General features: G+C 37.7%; 1 protein-coding gene across 2 annotated transcripts in view; it reads right to left on the minus strand.

The window, feature by feature from the left end:
• FAM81B (family with sequence similarity 81 member B) overlaps positions 1-11,188 on the minus strand; it is a 47,725-nt gene extending 36,537 nt beyond the window's left edge. The window contains exons 1-2 of one of the 2 annotated variants that reach the window (XM_016159790.2): positions 9,837-10,064; positions 8,461-8,525 (exon numbers count right to left, since the gene is read on the minus strand). In XM_016159790.2, coding sequence (XP_016015276.2) covers positions 8,461-8,504 — 44 coding nt within the window. In that variant the 5' untranslated portion in view covers positions 8,505-8,525; positions 9,837-10,064. Of the gene's footprint in view, positions 1-8,460; positions 8,526-9,836; positions 10,065-11,096 lie in introns of those variants that run through there. The other variant, XM_016159789.2, reaches the window with a different exon arrangement.
• Positions 11,189-12,576: the final 1,388 nt, after the last annotated feature.

A 12,576-nucleotide genomic window follows, 5' to 3' on the forward strand; every position in this document is an offset into this window, starting at 1 on the left:
CCTGTCTATTTGATGCCTGGAACTGCTGACATCATCTTGTGGTTATGCAGGAAAAGAGGATGGCAGTGGGGAAGGATAGAAACCCCTTGGGTTCTTGGGGACGTGAAGCCTCTAAATTAACCAAAGTCTAGATTTTATTTTATGTTAACTAATCAATATCCTTATATTAAAGCCATTTTGGTTGGAATGTTTTTATGTGCAGTCAAAATCACTGTATCTGTATCTAATAACTTACCAATAAAATGTCAGTTGAAATAGAAATATTTCAGTAAGAATTTACTAAATGTCTACTCTAGTCCATGCACAATATGCAGTAGTTTCATCCCTCAAGGAACTTAGTCTAATTCAGTGTTTCTCATAAATAAACTTGAATTATCATGGGGGTGGGGGAATCAGGGAATTTGTTAAAATGTAGATTTCTTGGCTCCACTATAGACCTGCTAAATCATAATCTTGATTTAGGGTGTGGAGGGGAGAGCAAGAATATGTATTTTAAGGAAGTATTTATGTGATTTTAATGTATGCTAAAGACTGAACAGCACTGATTTAAGACCAGCCATGTGAGTCAGTGAATAAGGCAGGATACATAATAAAGTGCTGAAGTATGAAATATGAGCTCTCAGTTATATAGATATTCAGAAGCAGCTTGGTAAGTCGGAAGGCAGGATACACTGAAGGTAGAATACAGGTTCTAACACTTAGCAACCAAATGTTTCGGTGAATTTATCTTTAATCAGGGCTAACGGGCCCTACTTCATGTATGGTTGTAAGTTCTGAGATAACATACAAGCCGCATGTGGTAAGGGGTGGAGAAACCAATGCTATACAGCTGCACCGCAGCTCAGGGTGACGTGGGGCACATGGACATGCTTCGATATGCCATTGGCTAGTGTCAAGACTATTCACAAAGATGAGGAAGCTGACCTAAGCCAGCAGAACGGTCAGTAGAACACAGCAGCCCCTCTGCTGAGATGCTAATCTGTGGTCCAGCCTGTCATGGCTGGCTTCAGTGTTGCTGCTGTTTGAAGGGAACCTTTGTGGAGGTCGGCACCTGGTGCTATGGGATGTATTTGCCTACAACCATAGAGACATTGAGTGACACATATAAATCCTGGACTGTGGTTATTTCTTTTCCTTTAGTTTTCAAAGTTCATTTTTAAAAGTTATTTTTAAGTGGAGGGTATTCCTTTTTGAAATTTCTTTTCATGCCTAAGATTTATTATTAATTGGAGTATTTTATTAATGATGCTTAATAAAGCACTAAAGGATGCTGTTTAGTTCTATTTACATGATTAATACAAGATCAACAGAGTTTATATTTTTCTCTATTCTATTAACTATAAAAGAGAATATTGTTTTCCAGCTGTCCTTTTGAAAACAATTGTAAGAACACACATGTGAACAATTCTCAGTTTTTTAAGGGAGTACCATTGTTCAAATCAGATCATCCAAAAAAATTAAAAACTGAGGCCTTTAACTAGTAGCAAAATATGGCCACTCCGATTCTTATAACAAATAAAAAAAAAATCGCTGTTTTATTAGTATATTATATCAGTGGGACTTATATGTAAATTAAACTGTGAAAGAAATAACTGAATATACCAGACTAGTCCAGATGGAGTGACTAACCCTGGGAGGAAGAATTCCTAGGGGGCTCTTTCAGAGAGATGTTTGGGCTTTACATAAATCATTGATGAGGTAGCAGACAACTGAATCTGAACAGATTTCCCACAGACTCTGAGTTCTGTTTCTCTGCAGTTCGGTGTGACTTACACCAGCTGTGCTGTCGCTGGCAGATGCATTGGTACACAGAACCTCTCACTTCTCTGCCTGTTCTGTTCTTGCGAATAGAGAACTAAATTTACTTGGGCAATTCTGCAAACCAGTTTGGCAACCTGTAATACTCAAGAAACAAAAATTTGATAATTTAAACCCCTTTCTAGAACATGAAAAGGCATAACTGGTGAAAATTTTCGTTTTTGTTAAGATCTAATATATGACCGTTTATTTTCTGAATGTGGAGTCCAGCAAAATATATAAACATAGTGAAATTTTACAGAACGTTTTGATGCCTCATAAAAATTGTGTGTAGAATGATGAAATTGAAAATATATATATATATATAAAGTTTCTCCATTGCTTGTTTATAACCACCTTGGCAGATGGATTTTGGTGGCTACAGAAGCCTGCATTGCAGAATTTTATGTTGGGCTTAAGGGTCTAAGAAGGTGAGGGGAGCAATTTGAGTTTCAGTGGATGCATCCAGAAGCAGCAGACCGAGACCAGTAGGGTTAGGCCAGGACTGAGGTTTGCATAGAAGGACCCAGAAAGGAGAGGACTCCAAAGAGTAACATGACCAGGAGGAGACTGGAGAAAAAGACGACTTGTGGATCTTTTATAGAGAAAAGTTATATGAAGCCAACTGCTCACGTTTGGTAAACTTTTAAATACAATTACAAAATTAAAAATGTACTGGTTGTGATTGCCTTCCCTGTGGAGGCAGACAGGTTGGCAAGGGTTCCAGAGTCCCCGTGTGAACGAGGGCTCGGTGGATGTCTGGTCACGTTCATAGGCAGAACATACGCAAATGCAGCAGCAAATTGTTTTGATGACCGTTGGTGTTCCTATTGCATTTTGTTGTGCTCTTGAGACATTTCCCATATTGCCTGGTATTTTTGGAGTGTGTGTATTATTTATGTGAGTCTAGGGGAAAGAATATTATTCTTGGAGTTAGGAAACCTGGGTTAAAATTCTGTCTCTGGCATTTATTACCTTTAACTTCTTTTAGGTTGTCCAGAAGAGAACTCTTTGTGGTCCCATGGAGATAATGACACTTGCCCTACCCCATTGACTGAGGGAATCGATTTAAATAATGTACCTGAAATGCTTCATAATGTCTACAAGTTTTATAGATATGTTTTCTTAGAATAGTTATTAGTAATTATTCGATGGTGTTATGGGCTGAACCGTGTCACCCCAAAAAAGGATATGTTGCAATCCTAACCTCTAGTGCCTCAGGATATGACTTAAGTTGGAAATAAGCTTGTCGCAGATGTATATAGTTAAAGTTATTACAGGAATCATGTGGGCCCCTAATCCAATATGGCTAGAGTCCTTATAAGAACTGGCCATGTGAAGACAGGGACATACAGGGAGAATGCCATGTGAGGATAAAGAGATTGGAGTGATGCATCTACAAGCCAAGGAGGGCCAGCTGTCACCAGAAGGTAGGATAGAGGCATGGAACAGACTCTCTCCCAGATCTCTCAGAAGGAACCAACTTTGCTGACACCTTGATTTTGGACTTAGAACCTCTGGAGTTGTGATACAATACATTTATGTTGTTTTAAGTCACTCATTGTGTGGTAGTGTGTTATGGAAGCCCTAGAAACTAAATCAGGTAGGTGGTAGGTTATTTAAGGGGACCTTCTAGTATAGGACCAATGTAAGAAATTTATTATTATACTATCTTATTTTTATTTAGTTCTTATAGATAGCATATCACTTTTATAAACAACATTTCATTCCCACGACTACCCTATGGCATAAGTGAAATTTTTCTCGATTTAGGTGAAAGCCAAGGCTTGGAGATTATCAGTAACTCAGCTGCGAAACATTTTAACTTGCCTCTTTGACTCTTTCCTACATCACAGCAGCTTTGCGTAGATGAATTAGTATCTCTTTCTGTTATATTTATGTTTTTCTTAGAGAAGATATATTTATTCCTCTGCTTTTAAATATATAACTTGCTCCCAACATTATGTAATTTTCACCCCAGTTACTCTTCCTCTGCTTGGCTCACTTGTCTTCATGGAGTCCTAAGGATTCTCTTGGGAGGGGCTCCCTCTCTGCTCTAGAGAACTGAGTCTGGTCTCAGCTTGACCTAAATAGAGTTCTCATGCTTGAGCAGAAGCTCTTGGGTGTAGCAAGAATCTGGGAGCCTCCTGGGGTGAAAGGGAGTGAGCTTCACCTGGGCAGCCCCTGCCCAGACTGATTTGGGGCTGCTGAGGATAATGCTCAGTTCCTGTAGCTATGTCTGCCCATGGCCAGAGTCTTGCCCATCACAGACGGGGGGCAGTGAGAAGACACCAGAGAGAGAGAATGATAAAAGACCGCACTGTGCCTGATGGCAGTGTTTCCAAAGTGCAGCTAAGATTGTACGAGTCCAGGCTGTCTACACCTCACAAAGGGGCACTCATGGAAGAGCAGAAAGCCATGGTTGCATCACATCTTCCATGCTGCAGGAGAGAGGCTAGAGGTGAAGATGTCCCAGGCTGTGTGTGTGCACTGAAAGGATAGCTGGCAGGGAGCGTGGATAGAGGAGTGCTTAAGTAAACAGGCTTTGAAGTAACAGAGACATAAATTTCTGGGTCATAATCTTGGTTCTGTCAGAGCATTATGTAACTTTGAGCAAATATTTCACTTCTCTGCATCCCAGTGTCTTCATCTTTAAGAGTGACACTGTCCACCTCTTAGGGTTATTATGAGGACTGAATGAGATGATTATCACTGAACAAGAGCTGGAGGGTGTAACAATCAAAATGGTGAGTGGTGCCAGGGAACTGTTGAGGGTAGAAGAGGGTCTTCCAGGTAATAAAAAAAAATGCTCTAACAACCCCGAGTGTCCCATGTATCCCTTTCTTCATACCTGTGCAGACTATTTTGAGCTCTCTCACCTGGCAGCTAGTTGCCCTCCAAGATGGATATGATATTGCCAAATAAAACCTGAAAGATTTCCAACCTAACATGACTTATCTCATAGAAAGCTCAACCAACAGCATTTTGTCTTCCTTTCTCGTGTACTGTAATGTGAAATATCTGTCTTCATCGCGTAGCAACAAAAGCAATACATCATGGTATAATAAAATATCTGTCATGATACTAAGAAATAAACCTTGAAGATGAATAATTTCTAGACCCTGAATGTCATATTCTATCATTAAGAGAAATCATTAATTTATTATTTTGCCCATTTGACTTACAGATAGTTTTATGTATCCAAATTTTAAATAGCAGTCTTTGGCAGTCCACCAGACCCTCCTTTTCCCAAAATGTACTACTAGGAGAATTCCTGAAATATGTTTTGGCTATAGCCTTGCCCCGGTGACTCCTCATTTCCTGATCCAATTAAGCATCATAGTTCAAATTTATACTTCCCTTTTTATTCCAGTCATCTTTGCCCCTTTTCTGTTTCTGCCACACCACAGGAATGTTCCTGCCTTAGAAACTTTGCTCTTTCTCAAGTCGTCCACATCCCAAACTTCCTCATCTGGTCTTTATTCACATGCCGACCTCTCTTTGAGACCTACCCTTGTCAGGCTTTCTGACAATGCATGCATGTCCTTTCCTCCTGATAGAACAGAAGCTCTATGAGGGCAAGGGTCTTTTTCTTTTGTTGACTCATGGCTCTACAAATGCCTAGAATAATGCCTGGCACGAAGTAGATACTCATTAAATATTTGTTAAGTGAATAAATAGTAATAATCAATTTTTGAAGGCCAAAAGATCTTAGAGGTAGAAGAGACCTTATCAATTATTTGATTCAGTGGTAAAAACATTTTTTTAAAGAGTGTCAATGGAAAAAAAAAGTGATTTGTTTTCCATTCAAAATTAAATTGCATGGGGGAATAATGTATGTTTTTAAACCTTAGCCATTTTTTTTTTGTAAGAGAAAGTTTATGAGAAATTGTGGGTAGAGTTGAGAAACAGCATGTAGAGGCATCTTTCTAATCCACATCCTAGAAATAAAATCTGGGTCTTATTTTGAACACAGTGAGTCTTTAGCACTCAGGCTGCTCATCACCCATCACTTAAAACTCAGCCGCATTTTATGGAGGAGGCAGAGATTGCCCATAGAGAAGACCTTTTCTTTTCTCATGGTCACATAGCTGATTAGAGGCAGATTCAAGAGTAGACCTGAGGTGCCTGGCCTCCTGGAAGTGTTCCTTCTACCAGCTGAAGAAAAAAGAATAAAAACAAAACAGGCTTTGGTGCTTTCTGCTTAAATGAACACTAGGTACACTTATAAAATCAGTGGATGGATGTCTGCTCATTGTGAATCAATGAACATGTGGAAATCAGAATTATTTACCGCATTTAAAATAGTGTTACCATAATTGTCTAATAAATGACTGCAAGCATTCCTCCTTCCCCTGTCCCATGGATTATTAATGTGACCTAGCATTTAACAACTACTAATAATGTGTGAGTATTGCTCCAACTGCCTGAGGCTGAGAAGGGCCCCGTAGACACTCCGTCTGCCTCTCTTTTTAATGTGTGTACCTCCAGACAAATCTTGTTCATAGGATAGACATTACCTCTTTGGTCGCTGGATTTTCAGTTGTTATTATTTGCTTTTCGTATTACCTACATATATATACCTACATAGATATTTAAGGCATAACCTCCGAGGATGTGTAATATATATTGAGGCAGTTGAATGAGTCAGTAATGACTTTTACTTGTATAAGTACTCTGTTTGCATATCAATAAATTTGTTGCCACTTGATGAGTACTATGACTTGAAGGATGAAGTTATTTTACACACGATTGTTTTTTTATGTTTATTTTATTGGATTCAATAAGTTGACTCAAAATATCTGCACTGATGATTGAAATGCCTGAGTGCCATTTTGCTTTTCCAGTTAATCAGCTACTCAAGAGTCTACTGTTTTAAGCAGAGCCCTAAAGAGTCAAAGTCCCACCATTCCTCTGCATTAAATCTGCCAACTACAGTTCCTCAACAATCCACATTCAGCGTACCATGGTAGGCTGCTGGTGGGGTATCAAAAACATGAGGCTTCAGACTTCCTGCCTTTAGGAAGCTTACAGCCTGTTCTGGAAGATTAGTGGGGAGAGACCAAACAAAAACTAACCATCTCAGGTGGTACATAGAAAGTTGTAGTTATACAGCTTAGCCAGAGAAGAGATGTGGGGTTGATCAATGTAGAAATGAATGTTGGGGCCAGATAATCTTCATTATGTTTTTGCTTTGAATTATTGGCCATTTCTCACCCTTTCTCTTAATGTCAGTTTCTCTGGCATCCAAGAAATGGCAAAATTTTCCTTTTTCTTTTTTAAGTCTGTTGCCATCTTCCAGAAATTTGTTCTCTCATCTCCTGGGAGGTAGGTCATCAGCCTGGGCTAAAGAAATCCACTTAGATTCATAGTGGAATTTTACAGGTCAGAAGAATGGTTTCTATTTTCCAAGGGCCATATGAAGAGTTGGATGGAAATTAGTGTTCCTTTCTTCTTGCATGGCAAACTGAGCTAATATATCCATTTATGATCTTTATTTTTGTACATACCATATTCATTGCCCTTAACTCAGAAAAAATGTCTTCTATCCAAATGTCATTTTTAAACAATTAAAAAAAAACCCTGCCCCTTGTTTGGTTCCATTTTTTCTAAATTTTTCACATAAGCAAATAGAAATTATGGGCAGCATGAAAAGAAAGGCTGAAATTATGTGGTTGAATGATTTAGAATGCATTAAATCCAGTTCATTAAGGAAAGGGGAAATTTTTAACGGAACAAATTGCACTAAAATCAGTAAATTAAAATTTTTTATATTCATTATGAAATATACTTGTAAAAAAAGAAAATTCAGTATTTAGATTTATCTCTTCACTTTTCTTTTGTTGGGTGATTTTTCCTCGGTGGTCATGATGCATATTTTAGGATTAGAATTATTTTAAAGTTAAATGGACCCTAGAAAGCTTCTTGTCTAACCTCTTCATTTGGCAAATGAAAGAACCAAAGCCCAGAGATATAATGGGACGGATTGAGATCACACAGTAAATTGTGGAAGGACTGAGACTGAATACCAACTGTCCTAAAAACGTGAATAGGTGCATAAGACCTAATGCTCCTTCAACAGGTGGAATAGAAAACAACTCAAAGTAATATGCATTGCCTCTGTGATCCTGCCTTTTCAAACTGGAATTCTAGGACCTTTTTGGACAATGCACATGTATCATTGATATGTTCTATTTCCAAGTCCCCAGAGTTGTCCTTCTATAAACCTTCCCTGGATAAGCTCCAAGTGAGGCACTGTAAACAACTGAATCAAAATTTTCTGATGATTAATATATTTCAAATTTTCCTGACTTTTTTTCATGAGATATAAACAGAGCTATTTGGTTTATTTTGAAAGTAATGGTTAACTATATTAGATCTTGCTGTATGTCATTCATTATCTATGTTGTATCACTTTATTCATAAGTCTTCAGGAACCTATGGAGGTTATTTAAAGGGGATGCCAGTAGAATCAGCTTGCTCTGTCCATCAGAAGAGAATAGGATAGAAAGGTTCATCTTTCTGAGATGGTTTAATGCAATCTCTTTCCAAAGCAGAGGACTAGTTTAGATGAACTCAAAGATTTCATTCAGGCACTTTAATCTCTAACTGAATCATTAAACACAGGAAATAGTTAAAATTAGTTGTAATTTACAGACTTACTTGTCAACATATTCAACTAGATCTGTAGAATTCTTGGTTGACATTTTGGCTGGAGATAATGTCACCTAAAACAGAGGTCATGGGTTTAAAACGTATCATCAGCTGCTTTATAGGGAAATCCTATCATCTTATCTTTATATCAATGTCTTAATTTTACCAAATATATACTACAGATTACAGTAAACCCAGTTAATTTTGCACACGCCCCTTGTTTATTGCTAGAGACTAAAACTAAAACCAAGTTCTGGAAAGATAACTAGAGAGTTGCATTTCATAGATTTGATATCACAGTCAGGAAAAACTTTTTGGAAAGGTTAAAGCCATATATTTTTCTTAGATAATTTTTAAAATGAAATATCCATTGGCTGAGTTATGAGAGAATTCCTTACAGAGTGAATTATGAGGGGAGTCAGAAAATTTTCAAAAACAACGCCAAAGACTAGAAAACAAGTCTATCTAGGTTATTTTGTTTTCTCAGAAAGCTAGATGTCAGATAATTATAGTCAATGAGAAAGTACAGAGCACAGTTTTGTACATAACTTATTAGCATTAAACATAGCTGGCCATCTGAACACTTAACTAATTCAACAACGTGTTACCACAAGATAGTTCCGTTTGCATGAAAGTTCATAATTTTGCAGCATTTCTAGGAGTAAAGAGGATACCAAATGTACTCACTGTTTTGCATATGCTGAAACTGTTTTCGACTCTAATGTTTTTTTATTTTTAAGTTTAAAAAGAGGACACATTTTTATCTTTATTTTAATAGCCTATCACTAAACTGGATTCAGTAGGGAGAGAACGAGTGGTATTCCACCTCATTTTAAAACTTAAAATATGTTCCTAGGATATTTTTTCTTGGTTTGTTATTCTATAATGGTGAGCAGAATATGTTAAGACCCACATACAGAAATCATTTCTTTTGCAAAAGCCTAAGCAATGACTACTTCTTATTTTAGGGCCTAAGGAACTTAATTAGAAATCTTTCTCCTCCAATAAAACTTAAAAATAAAAGATAAATCAATGATTACTGAATCCAATAAAGAACACCTGGCAATCATCAGGCTCTTGTGACCTGGCCCCCTTGGCGGTGGGCAACCAAAACAGATTTAAGGCTGCTCAGGATAGAGCCCGTGAGCTGCCATGATAGTGCTTTAGACCCTCTCTTTTCATTGCTGAGTGGGGGTCTGCAGTGGGTCCAGTGCTCTGAGGCCCAGTCTTTCCCCAGAGAAGGAATACACTGATCCCCTGGGTGCCCGGGTACCCATGTAGTGAAAACCATTTAACTCCCTGGAAAACGTGACCGGCTTTCTGTCCTGTTTTGTGTTTTCACTCCAGCTTTCCCCTGGAACAATGCTGGGACCTGGGCTCCTCACCTGCTAATGCCAGCTCTTTCCTTCTCTCCTCTCCACTGTGACCCTTGGCCTGTAAGAGTCTGTTTCTGTTTTTCTTCAACTGGCTGGTCTCTGGTCTTATATGTCTGGTGCCAGTAGCCCTTTCTAGGTGCTTGTGAAATGAAAGAGTATGATGAACATTATATCCAAGGACACAAAATTACTGGGTTTTTCTCTTCTTTTCTTCTTGAGTGAAAAAATTAAATATCTATCTGCCTTATTTTACTAATTTTTAAGTCTTATTTGGAAAGTCATAAATAGCATCCTCTTAAAAACATACATATGACTCACATACTTTAAAGTAACAAAGGTTATGATCCTTTTTGACTTAATGTCCTATAAAATACTTTCATGTATATGATGTGATTTTATTTTTCCAGCAGTCCCGTAAGGTAAGAATCATTGTCTTTACCAAAAAGACAACATTGGTTATCTCAAATAATTGAAACCCTTCTTTATTACAGAAAGAATTTAAGGTGATTATTTTCATAGGTGAGGAATCTGAGGAGCAGAGAAGTAATGGACTTGTTCAAGATCAGATAATAATAATAGTAATAATATAGTTATCGACTGAGTCCTTCCTACCTGCTCAGCCTTTTCTTTACCTTGATGGCTCATTCAAACCTTACTTCTTTGTATGATAGGCTTAATTAGCTTACTTCATTGAAGAGGAAACAGAGAGCTTAAGTAATTGCTAAAAGTCACACAGCTAGTGTGTAGTACAGCCAATCGATACAAAATATCAGTGTTGGATATTGTGCTAGCTTTCTAGTGATCTTCCATCACAATGAGCTGGTCAGGTTTTATAATAATTATAAAGTAAAGTCTAAAAACATTCCTTCTTTGAATGCTATTTTTCATTAATGGGTAAGATAAGACAAGCACCAATAAACATTCTATTCAACTATTCTTTTCCATTTTAGAGATAGCGTCTGTATCTTGAGTTTATCAGTTTCTTTTGAATCTTCATTAAAAATAATCATTTTTTTTTTGTTAATTTTTAGTCCTACATATTAAAATTCAGTCCAAGGAATGTAGTCACACATCGAGACCTTTTTGCTTTTCAGCTGATGCTGTCATCACTTTATCAAAGCAGGAAAAAAAAACAATAGGAAATTTGGATACAGTAAGAAGAAAAACAACTCTTACAGGATTCTTTAGAACTCTCTAAGCAATGCTAAGCTTTAAAGAAGATTAACAAATATTCTATTTTTTTTTATAAGAATATCTAAAAGTACTTGCTTTCTTTTCTTGGTCACTGGCTGAGCCAGGAAGGAGGCCATCAGGTTCATCTGGCTGTTCCTCTGCAGTCTGAAAGGCACTTTTGTTTACATATGTATCTAGGCAACCAGAATGCTGAATCAGATCAGGAACTATGGCAAGTGCATTTTTGCAGGGGTGGTAATTTTTTTTTTTTTTTTAATTGAAGGCAGTTTCTGAACATATGGGGAAAGTTAAAGGGAAGCTTCCCATTTGTTTTACACTCACCTCTTCCCTCCTCCCCTTCTCAATACCCCAACTCCACCAGGCCCCAGTCACACCTATATATCTAGAAGAACTTAACATCTTATGTACTCCATTAGACACCTTGAGAACTTTGTTAAAATGCATTCATTTTGATCAAATCATTATAAAGTAATAGGGAATGATTTCTCACCCTATTGTGCCCAAGCCACCCAACGGCCTGCTTTGGGATTTATTAACTTGTTTATGTGTAATACGAAATATAAGTCAGATAGCAAAGTATGAGAAATTTAGAGATCTTGGGTAATCCGTGAGACAAATACCTGAACTCATAATGCTTGATTTCCTGGCTTTATTTTTTTGTTTGTTTGTTTGTTTGTTTGTTTGTTTGTTTTTAAAAGGAGTAGAGATTTTTTTTTCCTCTTTCTCAGAAACCTAAGTACTAAGGAACCTTGATCACATTCTGACTAAAGTCTCGTTTCTCTGGGACATCTTCCTGACTGCCTCAGGAGCACTGGGACTGCAGGAGGATGTATGATATCGGCAGGGTTGGTCTTCACTCTTAAATCATTAAGTCCCTAGGGTTTAGGGGCTTCAAGGGGCTTCTTTATTGTTCATTGTCACAGAAGTCACCAGGTTTGCCACTTCTCTGTCCCATTTAAAAACTGATATTTCACACCCTTCCCCTGATTTCACCTTCACGGTTTGATGAAAGATCTGTTTCCATCAAAGCAGACAAAGAAAATGAAATGCAGTACTCCCAAATCTTTCTCTACCTTGCTGGTTAAAGGAAGCTAACTCTTTTAGGCCACTGCGTGGGGGGTGGGGGGGGTGGTCACAAAGAATGTGGCAATGACAGTTGAGGTGGGACAGGGCTTTAAATAAATTAAAATATTGAACTTTGGCTTCATAGAGGGAATTTCATTTAGTTATTTAGCCAAAAATATGTGGATATTTCAGCTCTGAAATATTTTCCTGAGTCTTAAAATTGGAATTTGCATATTTTGCTGATAGTACTAGACTCTCATATACAGGAATGGTATTATTGGCTGAGTTGCTTTTCAAATTACGGTGCTGGGTTTGCCTTGCACTGGACACATGATGTTCAGGATGTTGAATGACAAACTTTGATCCCACAAATAAATACCACCCATGAGTTCTGGCTTCAATGGTATGTTTTTTAGTGCTAAGCTAAGCCCTTAAAACTTAGAGATGTGGTATTTAGTGGTTCTTAAGCAGTCCAAAATGCTCATTACAC

Source organism: Rousettus aegyptiacus, unplaced genomic scaffold (assembly GCF_014176215.1).
Source record: "Rousettus aegyptiacus isolate mRouAeg1 unplaced genomic scaffold, mRouAeg1.p scaffold_m13_p_8, whole genome shotgun sequence".
Taxonomy (NCBI): domain Eukaryota; kingdom Metazoa; phylum Chordata; class Mammalia; order Chiroptera; family Pteropodidae; genus Rousettus; species Rousettus aegyptiacus.